This window comes from Leopardus geoffroyi, chromosome E3, assembly GCF_018350155.1.
Source record: "Leopardus geoffroyi isolate Oge1 chromosome E3, O.geoffroyi_Oge1_pat1.0, whole genome shotgun sequence".
NCBI classification, from domain to species: Eukaryota; Metazoa; Chordata; class Mammalia; order Carnivora; family Felidae; genus Leopardus; species Leopardus geoffroyi.
In genome coordinates this window covers 6,356,428-6,373,474 of record NC_059340.1, presented here as the reverse complement: position 1 = coordinate 6,373,474, position 17,047 = coordinate 6,356,428, and the positions used below count along the sequence as shown (strand labels likewise).

The 17,047-nt window shown below is 42.9% G+C and overlaps 1 protein-coding gene across 1 annotated transcript in view; it reads right to left on the bottom strand.

The window, feature by feature from the left end:
- The window catches only part of ARPC1A (actin related protein 2/3 complex subunit 1A), a 29,741-nt gene that overhangs the window by 3,980 nt on the left and 8,714 nt on the right, over positions 1 to 17,047 (bottom strand). Inside the window, exons 3-8 of the mRNA XM_045462297.1 lie at positions 15,243 to 15,347; positions 8,768 to 8,990; positions 5,903 to 6,010; positions 3,329 to 3,541; positions 1,108 to 1,183; positions 678 to 871 (exon numbers count right to left, since the gene is read on the bottom strand). Coding sequence (XP_045318253.1) covers positions 678 to 871; positions 1,108 to 1,183; positions 3,329 to 3,541; positions 5,903 to 6,010; positions 8,768 to 8,990; positions 15,243 to 15,347 — 919 coding nt within the window. The remainder of the gene's footprint in view (positions 1 to 677; positions 872 to 1,107; positions 1,184 to 3,328; positions 3,542 to 5,902; positions 6,011 to 8,767; positions 8,991 to 15,242; positions 15,348 to 17,047) is intronic.

Genomic DNA, 17,047 nt, shown 5'->3' with positions numbered 1-17,047 from the left:
AGGTCTAATCAAAAAGAGAGAGTTCTGTGGTACCTAACTCTGACCACAGTCATTTAAAATATCAAGAGCAAACTACACTTCTCTAGAGTTAAAACAAACAAACAAAAAAATCAAACCTTTTGGATAAAACACAGTTCACACACGCCTGATGAAAACTTAAGTCAAGAAACTCCTTGGTTTTACCATATGGTATCAAATAATTCTGTTTCTTTCATTAAATCATCTTCTTACTGGTGTGTGTGACTAGAAACCCACGGCTGAAATGACGGGTATAACCAGTGTTCCTGTCCTGTGCTCACTGAGAGGAGCAGGACGTTCAGGAAGGTCTCCTCTCGTTCTCAGCCACGGTCTAAGAATGCCAGCCCTGGGAGGAGGCGTCTCACACAGCGGTGGCGGCAACAGGACCAGTGCAGCTCGAGGTGGGGGAGGCTGTCTCGTGCCATCTACACTTCAAAGGACAGAACGACTCTGTCACGAGCTGAAAATAAAAGTCTGCAGTCGGGAGGCTAGAGACTTGTCCCTGCTCTTGCTCCCAAAGGAATGTCTGGGCACACAGCACACACGACTGGCACAGGGATCCAGCCAGGAAACAAGGAGGCAGAAAGGCATCTTGGTCACCTAAGCGCTTCTCTACAGGTGGTCGGGGCCCTGGCTGCAGGTGGCTGAGTGGCACCTACGTGATGCTATTCTGGTGCAGCGTCTCCAAGGCCGTGTTGCGGTCCTCAGTCGTGGCCCTCTTGTCCATGTTGCGGAAGCGCTCCATGGCGGACATGTTGCGCTGGATGCTCTGTTTTGGAATGTCTAGTTTGGAGACGAAGGTCAAGCAGCCACGGTCATCGTAGTTAAAGAGCATCGGGCAGCAGTCATGGCCCTGAAACAAGACATCGGTCAGGCCTACCTACCAGCCCCTCAGCAGAACAGTCACCACCGCACTTAAACACACACAGACACGCACACCACACGCCACACCACCCAGTCTCACAGGCCAGCTGTCCTAAAAGGCTGTGCTGGCCTGTGAGAGCACAGCAAGTCACAGAGCACGCGCTGTTCCCGTCCTGGAGAATTAAATACAGTGCACTGCAAGGGGAAATAAAGAGAAATACTCACGGCAGCTACAACGCTGTTCTCTGAGACAAATGACACACTCAGCAGGGGCAGGAACTCCGTTTTCAGAGTTGAGACCCTGAATACAAGAACAATTGTTAAACTGAGATGGAACAGACCACACAGCTGCTTTATAGACACAGAAAATGACTAAGGACCCATTTTCACAGGTGCCTGGACAGTATAAACAAGCTCTTATGCTTAAAAGGAGCCCCATGACCTACACTTTCAGGAATCAAGAATCTCAAGCCCGACACAGCCCTGGGGTAACCATGCTTATCCGAAGTCCACATGGTTTCTGAAGCTCAGCTCTAATTAGATCACCTCCATGAAGCTTTCCTGGACCTCTTCACCCTAAAGTGGCTTCTCCTTTCTGGCTACCCAACACTCTTCCTGTCACTGTCACTGTCACTGTCACTCATGACTGAACGCCTTGTGCTGCCATCCTCTCCTCGCCCGTGCTCACCCTGGGCTCCCAGAGAGTGGGCACAAACATCTGAAGAGTCTATTCTCTTTTTTCTGCCAGGCACTGGGGGAGGAGCTGGAGCCACCGATGAATAGGACACTGCCTTAGCCAGCCGGATCTCACACACAACTGGGCTGGGGCACATGTGTGTACATGTACAGATAGTAGTTATCTGCTCCAGCACCTGGCCAACAGGTCACATAGAGATGGCAGGCACACACGGTGGTTGATGAATTAGGATCTCAGAGCTTCATGTAAAAGAGAAATTTAGAAAACTTCATGTAAAAGAGAATTTAGAAAACTGTGTCTAAGGAGACCCCCTCCCCCCTGCCAATACCACTGGCATCGGATTAAAGTCCTAATACCTCATCTTAAGGCCTTACTGGGGCACCTTACTATATAAAACACTGGCTGTTACTACACAAAACATTTATGTTCGAGAAGGGGAAGGGTGGAGAATGTCATCTGACTTGCAGGACTGGAAAAGCCAAATCATAAATCAATAGGAGGGCAGACAGGGGCTTGTAATAAGCACATGCTAAAAGCTTATTACACATTACAACAAACTGTACACAAATCAAATAACTATGACATCAAAACATTACTGAATAAAAAGCAAATTGCTGTACAAAATGTATAGCATAACCCCATTTGTGTTAAAAATGAAAAGATACATGAAGTACCTAAATGTGTATAGAAATCTGGGAGACCACAACATTTAAGGTGGTGTTTTCAAAATAAATAAGAGGCGCTTGGGTGGCTCAGTCAGTTAAGCATCCAACTTTTGATTTTGGCTCAGGTCATGATTTCATCGTTTGTGAATTCAAGCCCTGAATTGGACTCTGCATTGACAACCACAGTGCCTGCTTGGGATTCTTTCTCTCTCTCACTCTGCCCCTCCCCCACTCTCTCTCTTAAAATAAAACAACTCCCCCCTCTGCCAAAACCCACAATTCAATCCACTTAGGAAAAAAATATTCTCTCTGAAATGTCACTTTGTTGTCACCATGCAGCAGAGGGAGGCAGAGTCACATGATGTGAGCAGTTCTCAGCACACAGCAACAAGTTAGGAAATCTCTAAAGGTGGGTAACCTTTAGCTGCCAATAAAAAAGGATTCACCAGGAAAGACAAAGATTCGTAAGGGGAAGGAATTCCAATCATCATCTCTGTCCCTCCAACATGATGAGCAGATAAAAATTCCGACGTCTGACAAGGTGCCTGGTGCCCTCCCCAAGGCTGGGCAGGTGTCTCACTCACAAATGAGTCACTGTAATTCGAGTTCTTCCAGCATACTCCAGATGAACTGGCATCGGGGTTTTAAGTATTACTGGATGGAGTCCCAAATGAATGGAGTCACTGTTCCTTGACTACAGAGTAAGAACTTATCTCCTACTTAAGGCTGGGGGATGACATTTACCTGTCGTAAGGAATCCACAGTAACAGACTAAACTAACCACGTGAAGGAACTCTTAGCAGCAGCAGCAGCAGCAGCAGCAGCAGGCCAGGAGGGTCCTTCAGAGGAATCACCATCACTACCTCCATTAAGAAGTGTTTCTGCAAGTGAGACCTAACTCTTTCAAATTTCCCCAAAAGGACAACCTAAACGTGTGTCTGGGACTTCAAAGGCGGCCCTGTGGTTCTGGGTCAGAGTTTTATGCTCACATCCTGAACCGGCACCCAGGGAAGAACAGCCTTGGCCAAGCTGCGGAGAGATCCCAACCCCACTCCCTAACTCCAAACAAAAGGCAAATACTCACTGTACGCTTTTTGAGGCATCAGCAACAGATACGGTGCTGTCATGGCTGACCCAGGCCAGACGGCTCCCACTGGCAGAGAAGCTGACCCCATGCACCCAGCCACCAGTGCCACTGCCGCCAAACTCTGACATCAGCTGACCAAAAGGCATCTTGCTGCCCCATGGCGTACTGGCCGGCTTTTCATCCACTTCTTTAATGTAGGCAGAAAACACTCTGTAGTTTAAGGGGCAGGAAAGAAGGACAAAGCAGGTGAAAATATGTGTATAAAGAAACAGGCCATAGGCAGCTGCCGTAAGGGATCTTAGGATGCAAAGAGATTAATCCTTGAAGAGCAAAACATGACAAAGTCACACACACAAATCTCTTAAGACAAGAATGGTCGCAGGCGTAGGGGTGCAGTTCTAGAAGTAATGAACACAAAGGCCCTTCCCTCCCAGGAGTGCGGAATTCTGGGGGAGGGTCCTGCTGTCACGCCGCCCCCTCACACATGGCAGACCCCGCTGAGCACAGCATTCCTTCCTGTCTCAACACAGTAGGCCAGGAAGCCCACACAGCCCAACGGCAGGAGAGGAAACTATTTGCTACGCTGCAACAAAGCAGTGGTATGAACCCATTTAAAGAAAGGGACACCCAAGGAGGAAGCCAAGGGAGACCAGTGAGAGAGCGGACAGGCTCCCCCTCGTGCTATCAGGAGGGCGGGCTTCACGCGGCCCTGGGCTCCCTGTCGCGTCTCTGTGGCAGGTATGGTCTGGGTTGAAGAAGGGTGCTTTCCAGCCTGCTGTCAGCAGCCTCTCTCTCGAATTCCACGAAGTTGTGTGTGAGGAGGGATAAAGAGAGGCTGGGACCCCCCCCCCCCGCCCCCAATGCTATTTCTACTTCATAGAGCCTCTCTTCAAGAACTTCTGGACCTAGAGACTCCCTAAAATGATCTGGGATATTTCCTCCCAAATGACAATGACAGCAGCAGCTCTGGAAGAGGCAGAGCACTAGGGAGGCAAAAGGCGCAGTGAGATTACAGGACGTGACCTCAGAATCACTGGGCTTTATTTTTTTTTATTGAGTAGAGCTGACACACAATTTTACTTTAGTTTCAGGCGTACATCACAGTGATTCAGCTTCGCTACGCTTTATGCCCCGTTCACTGCTGGTGCAGCTGGCATCTGTCACCATACACTGCTCTTGCGGCATCACTGACTATATTCCCGGTCATTCCCGTGACTCACTTTGTAACTGGAAGCCTGTACCTCCCTCTCCCCGTCACCCATTGTACCCATCCCCCCACCCCCCCTTCCCTCTGGCAGCCATCAGTTCGTTCTCCATTTTTATGGGACTGAGAATGAGAATCATTAGAATCACTGGGCTGTAAGTTAGCATCACAATGGCCACTGCTTTAGCCACCGGAGACCAAGACATCGCTGGTGGTTCTCAGACGCCAACTCAAGAGTGCGACCTGAGCAGACTCTTACCCACAGTCAAAGCAAAGTTTATTTCTGGAAAGTAATATTAACAAAAGAATTGGTAACCTATTTTCACAGTCAGATTTTTTAGACACAGCTTGATAACCCAGGTGGTATGGATCATTCAGTTTCATCTTCTACGGGAGCTAGAATGACTCTGGATAACATATCACAGACAACAAAACTTCTGAATTCTCCTTAAGAATGTCTATGCATCTTTGCTGTTACACTGATTAAGTCGAAACAAAAATTTTTTTTTAAGAACCAATCTTTTTCCAGAGAGTGCCTTGACACCCCTGTACCCCCCATTCCACAGCCAAATTCCCACACGTATCTTTAAAAACAACCAACCAACCAACCAGTTAACATGAAGTAACATTTATTTGCTTTTCTTCTAAGGGAAGAAAGCCTTCTTGATAAAGAATAACTTTAAAAAGAAATTACACCGTTTGACCTTAAAGCTCTTAGCAAAGTGGCTGTTTCTTCTAGCCTCCCACGAACAACAAATAAAAAAGCTTTAACTGAAAAGGAACAGTGCATTAATAGCTCAGCAGTGCACTGTTCAGCTATGTTTTGTTCGTTTTAGCCTCACTCTGGAATCTGCCAAGTCCCTGCCTGGGTTATCAAACAAGAAACAATACTGTGGTCCGAGGGCCACTAGATCACTGCTCCAAACACGGATGCTCTGCCTAAGGTGAACTTCCGGGCCCCACTCTTACATCTCCCCACTCCCGCGCCTCCAAGTCCACTTCCCTCTACCTCGGCTTTCCTAGATCACAAGCTCCACTCATCTTCGAATCCCTTGCAGTGCCTAGCACAGTACTTTGCAAAGCAAAGAAACCTTAAGAATATGTGAAAGATGGGGACGCCTGGATGGTTCAGTTGGTTAAGTTTCTGACTTCAGCTCAGGTCATGATCTCATGGTTCGTAAGTTCAAGCCCTGCATCGGGCTCTGCAATGACAGTGCAAAACCTGCTTGGGATTCTCTCTCTCTCTCTGCTCCTACCCCACTTGGGCTCTCTCTCTCTCTCTCAAAAATAAATAAACTTAAAAAAAATATGTGAAAGATGAACAATGAACAAACCAATTCTGCCTACCAATTCTCATTTGTTCCCACCTGCATTTGAAATCACACGATCCTGCTGCCAGCAAAACATTGTTAGGATGCCAATCCAAGCTGAGGACTGTGGAGCGAATCGGCTTTTTAATGTGCTTGCTGACCCACCTACAAAAGGAGAAAATCCATTTCAGTTTATCCACACATCAAGCAACAGCTCCCAAAGGACCTACAAGTGCGTGTCAGGTGAAACACAGGTGGCTACCAGGCCTTCCGCCAGAGACCGGAAAGGAGAGAGGGAGAAGAGCCGTAAATGGTCCTTTCGATTCTGTCTTTCACAACATTCTCATCACAGCAGCCCCTTCTGAGCCTTCCTGGCTATCGTGGGATCCCCGTTAGTAATTATATTTATGGATTAACTCTGGATACGGCTCTGTGGAATTTCAGATTACATGTGACCTTAACCTTTCAGATAAAAATTGCAGTTTGAATTACTTATATTTTTATGATAAATATTTAGTGACTTGTTATTTCATTTCGGGTTAAGTCTGGGTTGTAAAATAACTTCATTTCTTTTCTAAGCCTCTGTGAAGCTGCAAATTCTTTTTTTTCACAGAGGAATCACAACCAAGAAAATCACAACCTCTCAGAAGTTCTAATTCTCTAGCTCCACTCCAGGGGTATTTATGTCTGAGATTTATGTCTGAGATATATTTATAACTGAGATCAGTTATTATTCCGGCTTAGCTAATTCAACTTCTCCCCCTAAACTGCTGCTTAAAAACCAATCATGTTCTGCTGTTCAAGAGCTCAAAGACTGGGGATGCCTGTGTGGTTCAGTTGGTTAAGCATCCAACTCTTTAAAAATAAACATGAAAATGGGGCGCCTGGGTGGCTCAGTCGGTTAAGCATCCGACTTCAGCTCAGGTCACGATCTCGCGGTCCGTGAGTTCGAGCCCCGCGTCGGGCTCTGGGCTGATGGCTCGGAGCCTGGAGCCTGCTTCCGATTCTGTGTCTCCCTCTCTCTCTGCCCCTCCCCCGTTCATGCTCTGTCTCTCTCTGTCTCAAAAATAAGTAAACGAAAAAAAAAAAAAATAATAAATAAATAAATAAAAATAAACATGAAAAAAAAAATTAAAAGCATCTGACTCTTGATTTCGCTTCAGGTCATGATTTCACGGTTTGTAAGATCCAGCCCTATGTTGGGCTCCGTGCTTTCAGAGCAGAGCCTGCTTGAGCTGCTCTCTCTCTCCTCTTTCTGCCTCTTGCTCTCGTGTTCTCTTTCTCTCAAAGTAAATAAATTTAAAACAAAAAGGTATAAGAGTTAAGAGACTGAGTATCAAGCCAAACGCCCATCTTTGAATGCCAAATTACGTTTCCATAGAATCTGTCTTAGGAACTTATATAAAAAATTTCATTCTGAAAAACAGACATTTTGACTTGCTTATAATGAAGTTATTTTAAAGGCTTTTAGAGATTATTTTAAAATATTCACATCATTCCAATAAAATGTTGTTCTATAGCCAAGAAACGCCTCTGAACATATAGCTTGTTCAAATGACAATACCTTGCACTACAGTACAGCCCAATTTACCTATATTCGGAACTATTTTTCAATGAATAAAAATGTGAGCAATCTCTGAGACTGAAGGTTACCTAGGAAGGAAAATTTTTCGTATCTATTCATTACAGTGAGTCTTCTAAATGATTTTTGCCAGGCAACGTTTTGTTAGACTTATTTTTACGTGCTTGAAAGAAAAATGCAAGTCTTGAATTCCTAACTGAATCGTTGCAAATTTACAGACTTTCTTTTCAAAGAATCAAAATTTCTGAGATTTCACTCAATTACAAAACATTAATATAATCCATTCCTTTCACTGTTTCAGTAGAAAGCAAACAGTAACGCTAACACAAAGAGTAATGTATACTCTGCTATTTTTAGTGCAAATACAAACACTGCCAGATTCGTACTAAATGACAATTCCATGTTGAAGGCTACTTACCACCCTTTCTGAGTGCATGCCAGATAGAACAGAGTTGTTTTCTTATTAAGGTAAGTGGGAAGGAATAGGTAAAATAAGTTACTTAGCCATAAAATCAATCTCTGTATTGTGAGTGGCTCAGCTATAAGTAATTTATACAAAAAGTTTAACAAGCTGATCACAGTTCCAAGATTCTGGTCAATTTTTACTTCAACAGCTCAAATGAGTAAAATATTATACGAAGACACAGATTTGGTTAGCAAATAAATTAAAAAAAAAAATTCTTAGCATTTATTTTTGAGACAGAGAGAGACAAAGCACAAGCGGGGAAGGGGCAGAGAGAGAGACACACACAGAATCAGAAGCAGGCTCCAGGCTCCGGCTGTCAGCACAGAGCCCAACGCAGGGCTTGAACCCAGGAACTACGAGATCATGATGTGAGCTGAAGTCGGATGCTTAACCGACTGAGCCACCCAGGCACTCCGGTTAGCAAATAAATTAAAAAAAAAAAAAAAAAAAAAAAAAAAGGAGAGCACTGTCATCTGTAGGAATCATAGATATTCTGTATCTAAAAAAATCATTCCTCAGGTCATGGGAATCTCTCAAGTTTATGATTTCCCTGTTAGAGTAAGAATACAGTTTGGACAGCACAGAATGAGGAGAGCAGCATCTTATAGTACATACTAGCTATGATTTCAGAACATAGGGAGACAGGTCTCTATCAATATGAGAAAGATGTGAGATTTGACCCAATGTGCACACAAGAAGGAAAAATCTTCAGAGGAAATGGAGATTTTCAGAGGAAAAAAAAAATCTCCAGATGAGGAAACGCTGAAGTTATAGGTAAGCCTTCACCCAGGGACTCACGAAGTCACCAAGAACACAGGTGGTCCAAAGGTGTAATTCCACAGACAGAAATAAAAAATACTCAGCTGTTGCTCACCAGTCATTTTCAGACTCAAAGTAACAAACAGAAATGAGTCGTGCTCCACTTCCCACAGCAAATTTGTTCTCTAGCGGGGACCACTTGACAAAAGTTGCTGCACGATTAATTCTCAGGATCACCAGGGTTGGCTTCCAGACACCATCTTTCTGACTCCAGACATAGGCATTGCGGTCTGCCCCGCAAGTGACGATGCGGTCGCTCTTGGGAGCCCAGTCGATACCTGCAAGTGAGGCGTGGTGTCATCTGCTTTGTCTGGCCCATGATAAAAGCCATGAGACAGCCAGGGGGGGCACTGCCACGCAGGGCTACACGGGGGCCTGGTATCTTCCTCCCAAGCCCCGTCCTTCCCCCATCTATGGTCCTGATTGTCACCTCACACTCAAAGGCAAGGTTTCTCTGCAAAGTTCTGCAACTCAGGATCCTCTACAAGGCCAGGGAGAACAGAGCTGTTTCAGAACTGTGGGGGGTAAAAAACTAAGCAGCAGCATTTTTCCACCTGTTCACAGGTGGAAGACCTGAAGATCTTCTTACCTCGTTATTAGATATTTGGTGGGGGGGGGGGGGGGGGGGGAGGGGTGTTTAAAGTACCATTATTCATTCATTAACAGACCTCAATCCATGACATTAACTGAAAAGTCTGCCACATCTAAATAAAACAACATCAGAGCAAATTAAAATAATCTTCAGTAGAGGGAAAATATAAATTGTGATTCATTATACATTCTTCTGAGGGTCACTGTCATTTAAACTAACTTAAATGATACAAGTTCTGGAGAGAGTCCTTGAGTATCTCTGCATCTAAATTAGAAAGAGGTCTACATATGTATCTGAACATAAGGTTTATTTTTCATATCTGACCAAACCTTTACTTAATTGGTGGGTCTGTGAAGGATCCCAAAATCAAGATCAGTTTGTTATATACCAAGAGTAAAATCTGCTATGACTCAATCATTTTATAGTTACTTGATGAGGTTATTTCCTATAAATATCATTCCACATTGAAGATATTATTGGAAATGAAGGAAATATTACTAATTATTATAGGCATCTCTCTAAAAATTAATCATTAACATTCTTAACAGGTATATGGAAAAAAGTAAGAGGACTACAAATCAAAGTGTCCACTGGTCATAACTCACAGTGATTTCAGTTGTATGAAGAAAGAGTTCATTCATTCATTCACCTATAGGAATAGTCTGCTCAATTATTTGCACCACTGAGGGGAAAAAGATGTGGGGGAGTGTATTCTAAGTGATGTGTATTTTGACTATAAATCTATTTATTATAGGATCGTCTTGCAACCTTATTAGAGTTAAAATTTCATTTTTAATTACAAAGGTAATATTCACATTACTATAAAACAAACACCACAAAGAGACATGCAGGAAGTCAATAAAGCCCATTCTTATGTCTATACACATTTCTCCCCCAAAATGGTATTAATATTATGGCAAACATTTTTTCTGCTTTTTATAAATTAGTACTGGTTTACACATTATTTCAGAACATTGCTCTTATCATAATAATTTCCCTAACATCCCAATGTTGAATGTTTTGTTAGTTTCCAACCAGTTATTAACAGATAACACTGGACTAAACATTCAGGAACATGCCTTTTTGTTCTGGTTAAAATGATCTATGATAAACTCCTCAAAGTGTGATGCAAAATAGTTATTTTTATGAATGTCTTGCTTTCTTTTTTTTTTTTTTTTAACGTTTATTTTTATTTTTGGGACAGAGAGAGACAGAGCATGAACGGGGGAGGGGCAGAGAGAGAGGGAGACACAGAACCGGAAACAGGCTCCAGGCTCCGAGCTGTCAGCCCAGAGCCCGACGCGGGGCTCGAACTCACGAACCGCGAGATCGTGACCTGGCCGAAGTCGGACGCTTAACCAACTGCGCCACCCAGGGGCCCCACTTTTTTTTTTTTTAAAGCTTATTTATTTATTTTTGAGAGAGAGGGACAGAGCATGAGTGGGGGAGGGGCAGAGAGATAGGGAGACAGAATCCAAAGCAGGCTCCAGGCTCTGAGCTGACAGCACAAAGCCCGATATGGGGCTTGAACTCATGAACAGCAAGATCATGACTTGAGCCGAAGTGTAACACTTCACTGACTGAGCCACCCAGGCGCCCCAAATGTCTTTTCTAAACTTGATTATAAGCTTCCTGACAACAGGAAGCAAATCTCTGAAACTACTGTGGTGGGCAGACCACAGACCTATGGAAGTCCCCTCCCTCGAGGTGTGTGCAGGACCTGTGACTTGCTTCTAATCAATGGAATGCCACAAAGGTGATAAGATGTACATTTGTGGACAAGATTACATAAGGGTGTGGCAGCCCTCATGAATCTTACAGCTGCAAGGACATGAATTCTACCACCAACAATCTGAAGGAGCTTGGAAGTGGATCCTTCCCTGATTGAGGCTCTGATGAGAACTCATCCTTGGCTGACACCTTGATTACAACTTGTGAGACCCTAAGCAGGGGTCCCAGATAAACCATGCCCAGACTCTTGACCCACGAAAACTATTAGATAATATATGTGTTTTGGTTAAGCTGCTACGTTTGTAGTATTTGTTACACAGCAACAGAAAATAAATACGTCCTCTAACATCCAGAATACTGCCTTATAGTGAGAAAACTCAGGGATTTTGTGATGATTTGACAATCTAAAATTTCACTCCTTATTCCATGTGATCACCACTCTAATTAAACACATTCATGTTGTTTTTTTTTTTTTTTCAACGTTTATTTTATTTTTGGGACAGAGAGAGACACAGCATGAACGGGGGAGGGGCAGAGAGAGAGGGAGGCACAGAATGGGAAACAGGCTCCAGGCTCCGAGCCATCAGCCCAGAGCCCGACGCGGGGCTCAAACTCACGGACCGCGAGATCGTGACCTGGCTGAAGTCGGACGCTTAACCGACTGCGCCACCCAGGCGCCCCAAACACATTCATGTTTTATAAGAACTCTTGAGGTGCTTAAGCATGAGGTACTCTTAAGAAAAAAAAAAAAAAAAAAAAAAAAAGAATCAACAGGGGCACCTGGGTGGCTCAGTCAGTTAAGCATCTGACTCTTGATTTCAGCTCAGGTCATGATCTCATATTTTGTGAGTTGGAGCCCCACGTCAGGCTCTGCATTGACAGGGCAAAATCTGCTTGGGATTCTCTCCCTCCCTCTTTTTCTCTGCCCCTCTCTTGCTCCCAAGAACGCATGCACGCACTCTCAAAAATAAACGTTAAAAAAGAAAAAACTCAAAGAAACAAATTCCACTACTCTGGTATTGCTTTGATGTTAACCATATTCTTTTTCTCTGTAGTACTGACTGGTCTTTTTCCTTCTAGAAAGCTTCAGAAGATTTTTTTTCCTGTAGTTACTATCTTTCTGAGAAACTATGTTTGATCCCTGGTCTCTTGCCACAGAGTTATACTTAGATTTTTCCAACAACAGTTTTTTAAGATCTAAAAAAAGAGGTCATCTGAGCATTTGGATGAAAACAGGCCCAAGTTCAAAGGATTCCAAAAGAAGCAGGGGAGAAAAAGAAAATAACTAAATATTTCATTTTTTGGCTATTTCTTTGGCCTTTCACCTTAGCCCTTTCTCACTTAAATGTACTTCCCAATGATCAAATTCCAATTTAAAGTATGAATGTTCTTATTTTTAGGCCATAATGCCACTGGCAAAGGGACTTAAAGAAAGAAAATAGGCCAAACCTAATAGAAATAAGGTCATGGGAAAGCAACAGCAACAAAAATAGAAATTACACATTATGTCTTTTGTGCTGGTTCAGGAGTCCAGTCAGTTGGCCCCTGCTGCTCACTAGCACCATATACAAATCACTTAAAAGCAAGAAGGGATGGTCACGAGTTTTTGCTGGGAAACAAACATAAAGGGTGCAGAAGGTCAAAACACGCTGTTTCTCTCTGGGGAGAGGGTATCTTCAGGCCAGTCAGTATGTTGGAAGATTAGAGGCAAAATTCCAGGGTCATGATTAGAAAAAAAAAATCACTATCAGTCGCTTTGCTGCCCACTTAAAAAGTAAATGTCATTGAGAGGAGAAGGAAACTCTAAGACTTCAGTGAGAAATTTGTAATTGAAAGGTTATGGAGATTAAGTTTTGGTGTGCTTGACCAAAGTGTTCAAAGCAAGAGGTTGAATCAACTCAGCCAGAAAATAGATAAAGAAAAAATTATAGGAGTAAAGGTCAAGGAACAAGAGTTGTTTCTGAACATAACAGTAAGTGAGTATATTCTTTTAAAAATAGCCAGATATCGGGGTGCCTGGGTGGCTCAGTCGGTTAAGCACCTGACTTCGGCCCAGGTCATGATCTCACAGTTTGTGGGTTTGAGCCCCACGTCGGGCTCTGTGCTGACAGGTCGGAGCCTGGAGTCTGCTTCGGATTCTGTGTCTCCCTCTCACTCTGCCCCTCCCTGACTCATGCTCTCTCTCTCAAAAAGAAATCAAAACTGGGGCGCCTGGGTGGCTCAGTCGGTTAAGTGTCCGACTTCGGCTCAGGTCATGATCTCACAGTTCGTGAGTTCGAACCCTGCGTCGGGCTCTGTGCTGACAGCTCAGAGCCTGGAGCCTTTTCACATTCTGTGTCTCCCTCTCTCTCTTCCCCTTCCCTGCTCATGCTGTGTCTCTCTCTGTCTCAAAAATAAATAAACATTAAAAAAAATTTTTTTTAATAAAAAAAATAATAAATCAAAACATTAAAAGTATTTAAAAAATAAATAAATAAAAATGGCCAGGTATCACTTCATAACAAAGCAATTCATGCTCTTGAAATATGATATCAGGTTTTGGGTCACTGAATTCTGAAAACCATTATAGAAATTCTCCATTTTTCTCTCTTACTCTTTTTCCTTCCTTATTTGACAGTTCCTTAATGAAATTCTGCACTGCCCTGCTTGCCACCATTAGCCATCTATTCATCAATAGTTTTTGTCAAAGATGAAAACTAACGTACATCCAGGAATCTGCCTCAGAGGCAATGCTTTAAGATTCAGTCTTCTACAAACCCACAAGAAAAAGATAAAAACTCAATGGAAAAATGGTCAGGAGTAATGGACGGTAAAGTATGAGAAGTAAACCCAGATAGCTAACAAACTTCTGAAAATATGCTCAACCTTTCCATCAATCAGGGAAATGTAACTTCTAGAGACACCACCCTCTCACTCATCAGACAGCCTGACCGTATCCAGTATGCGTGGGATGCAGGAGAGTAAGCACTCCCCTATAGGGCTGTGGTGGTGAAGGCACTATGACCAGCCTGGCAAAGGTGAGGATGTACGAGTCTTCAATAAACATTCACGTGTGTACAAAGAGATCTGCACAGGGCTGCTCGATTTAGCACTTTAATATAAGGAAAACTGGAAACAACCTAAATGTCCTTCAGTGGAGAGAACAGTAAATAAATGAGGTATGAAATGTTAAACAGCAGTTAAAAGGAATAAACTTGATGAACACAGAGATCAGGAACGACGTGAGATGCAAAAGCAAGCTGCAGGAGATGTGCAACATGATGCCATTTGTGTAGCATTGGAAATACTAGCCAATAGTACGAAATTTGTATTGCTTACAAATATGTGTCTATGTATGTAAAAGTATTAAAAATGAACTGGGACAATGTCATACCGAATTACGGACTGCTTCTGGGGAATGGGAATAGGATAGGACTGGCAGATGAAAGGGGACTGTACCATTATCTTGAATGCCACTCCTGATTATTAAACCTTTGTCTCCTCAGTCTTCTGGCCCAGGAAAAAAGAGACATAGTTGTTAACTCTAAGCGGTGGCAATGTGGGTGTTATATTGCTCTTTGTCCTTTTCAGTATTTTGGAAGGTCTTCCTCCCCGCCACAAACAACATACAGAAAGCTTCCGGAAGACACTGCGGCCCCTCAGCACTTGGGGACACAGTGTGGCTTATGTTTTCTGCTGACGGGCCATCTAGTTTTCCTTTCACATTTCATCACCTAATCTAAGCTCTTCAGTCCTCAGAGAAGGATCAGTGTTTTCCCTAACACTAGCAGAGTGCTGTGAACCTGCTGGGCTAAAAGAAGCACTTAAAAACGGATACCATTATTATGATGTTTTGTCAAGTTTTCTAAAGAAAATTCCATAAATGTTGCACAGCTTTAAATACTATGGTAGACTTACTTTATCAGGCTCTTCCTTTAAATGGAAAAGCACTAGAGATGCCTGGGTGGCTCAGTTGGTTGAGCGTCTGACTTCGGCTCAGGTCATGATCTCATGGGTTTGTCAGTTCGAGTCCCACATTGGGCTCTGTGCTGACAGCTTAGAGCCTGGCACCTGCTTCAGATTCTGTGTCTCCCACTCTGCCCCTCCCCAGCTTGCACTCTGTCTCTTGCTCTCTCTCTCAAAAATTAAATAAACGTTAAAAAAAAATTTAAATGGAAAAGCATTCAATTTGCAAGTCTCACACTAAGCTCACAGATGTCTCTCTTACCTGTGATGTGTCCATTGTGCTCCTTGAGTTCATGAGCCTTCACCCACTGGCTCCCGTTCTTCTTATAGATGTGGACTTCGTGATTGTTGGGGCTAAGAGCAATCTCTGGAGGAAAAAAGTCAAGAGTTAACTTGAAATTGTGACCAAAAAAAGGTATGTTACACTTGGCTTTTTTTTTTTTTTTTTAAAGATTTTTATTTTTTTTAAGTAATCTCTACACCCAACATAGGGCTTGAACTCCCAACTGCAAGATCAAAAGTCACATGATCCACCAACTAAGCCAGCTCTGCTTTGGGTAAGCTCAAGCTCCGCTTTGGGTAAGCCTTGCTTCTGGAACCCCCCACCCCACCCTGCCCCCCGGGCCCCTCACTCACTTACCCCTGAAAAATTCCTTTTATTATTTTTACCTCTACTTGGATCCAATATTTTAAAATGTTTTGTAGAGGAATGCCTGGGTGGCTCAGTCAGTTAAGCATCTGATTTCAACTCAGGTTATGATCTCACGGTGAGTTCGAGCCGAGCCGCGCCCCCCCCCCCCCCCCCCCCATCAGGCTCCGTGCTGACAGCTCGGAGCCTGGAGCCTGCTTCAGATTCTGTGTCTCCCTCTCTCTCTGCCCCTCCCCTACTCATGTTCTCTCCCTCAAAAATAAATATTAAAAAAAAAGTTTTGTAGAAAAACTAAATTTAAAAATTCATTTTATCAGAGATATCTACAACTGTTAAGTAAAGATTCTAACCAGTAAGAACAATGTTATCATACTTGGCTGATATAATATTAGCCCACAGTAAAGATATTTGACATTTTAGTTCACTCGTCCACCATTATTAGCAATAAATATTTACTTTCTGTTAGAATTTCCAAAACACTGAAAATGGTTCCTAGGTTCTTACTGCTATCATGAACCCAGGTTGGAAACATCAGTTTATCAAAAAAACTTGACTCTGCTCATAAAATACATCAAAGCTTTCCTTTACAATAAAGCCAATATGAATCACAAAATAAAATTCTATTTTCAAGAGAAATCTCTTGGACCAATTTGAAATATAAAGAATGTAATATTTATGACAGATTACTTTTGAACTTATATTGATTTTTTCCCCCTTTCTAGTTCATTCATTAAAAAAAAAAACCCAAAACACTAATTTCTCAAAATTAAAATTAGGATCTATGACTCAAACTTTAGATCAATTATTTACTAGTTCCCGCTTCTATTATATTACCTTTCCTTCCCTCCTTAGGAAAGGTGTATCTGTTTTACAGATGAAACTGTGGAACCAGATAAATACCTAGCTCTAAAATCCTAAGACTTCAAGTACTTCTAGAAACCAATTATATGTATTTCTCTAAATTTCTAAGATGCTCACAGGGATTTCAAAAGTCAAATCTAAATCTGAAAAACATTACAAATTTCAAACTACATTAAGAAAAGTTTGACTTTAAGTTTATCAAGTAGTTTAAATAAGGACAATCATAACTTTCTTTTTTTTAAATGTTCATTTTGAGAGACAGAGGGAGGGAGAGAGAGAGAGAACAAGTGGGGTAGGGGCAGAGAGAGAGGCGGAGGAGAAAGAATTACAAGCAGGCTCTGCATTGTCAGCACAGAGCCCAATGTGGGGCTTGAACTCGACCTGAGCCAAAATCAAGAGTCGGACGCTTAACCGACTGAGCCACCCAGGTGCCTTGAGGACAATCATAAGTTTCTATTAAAAATAACTGGAGGGGCACCTGGGTGGCTCAGTTGGTTAAATGTCTTGACTTCAGCTCGGGTCATGATCTCACAGTTCATGGGTTCGAGCCCAGCATC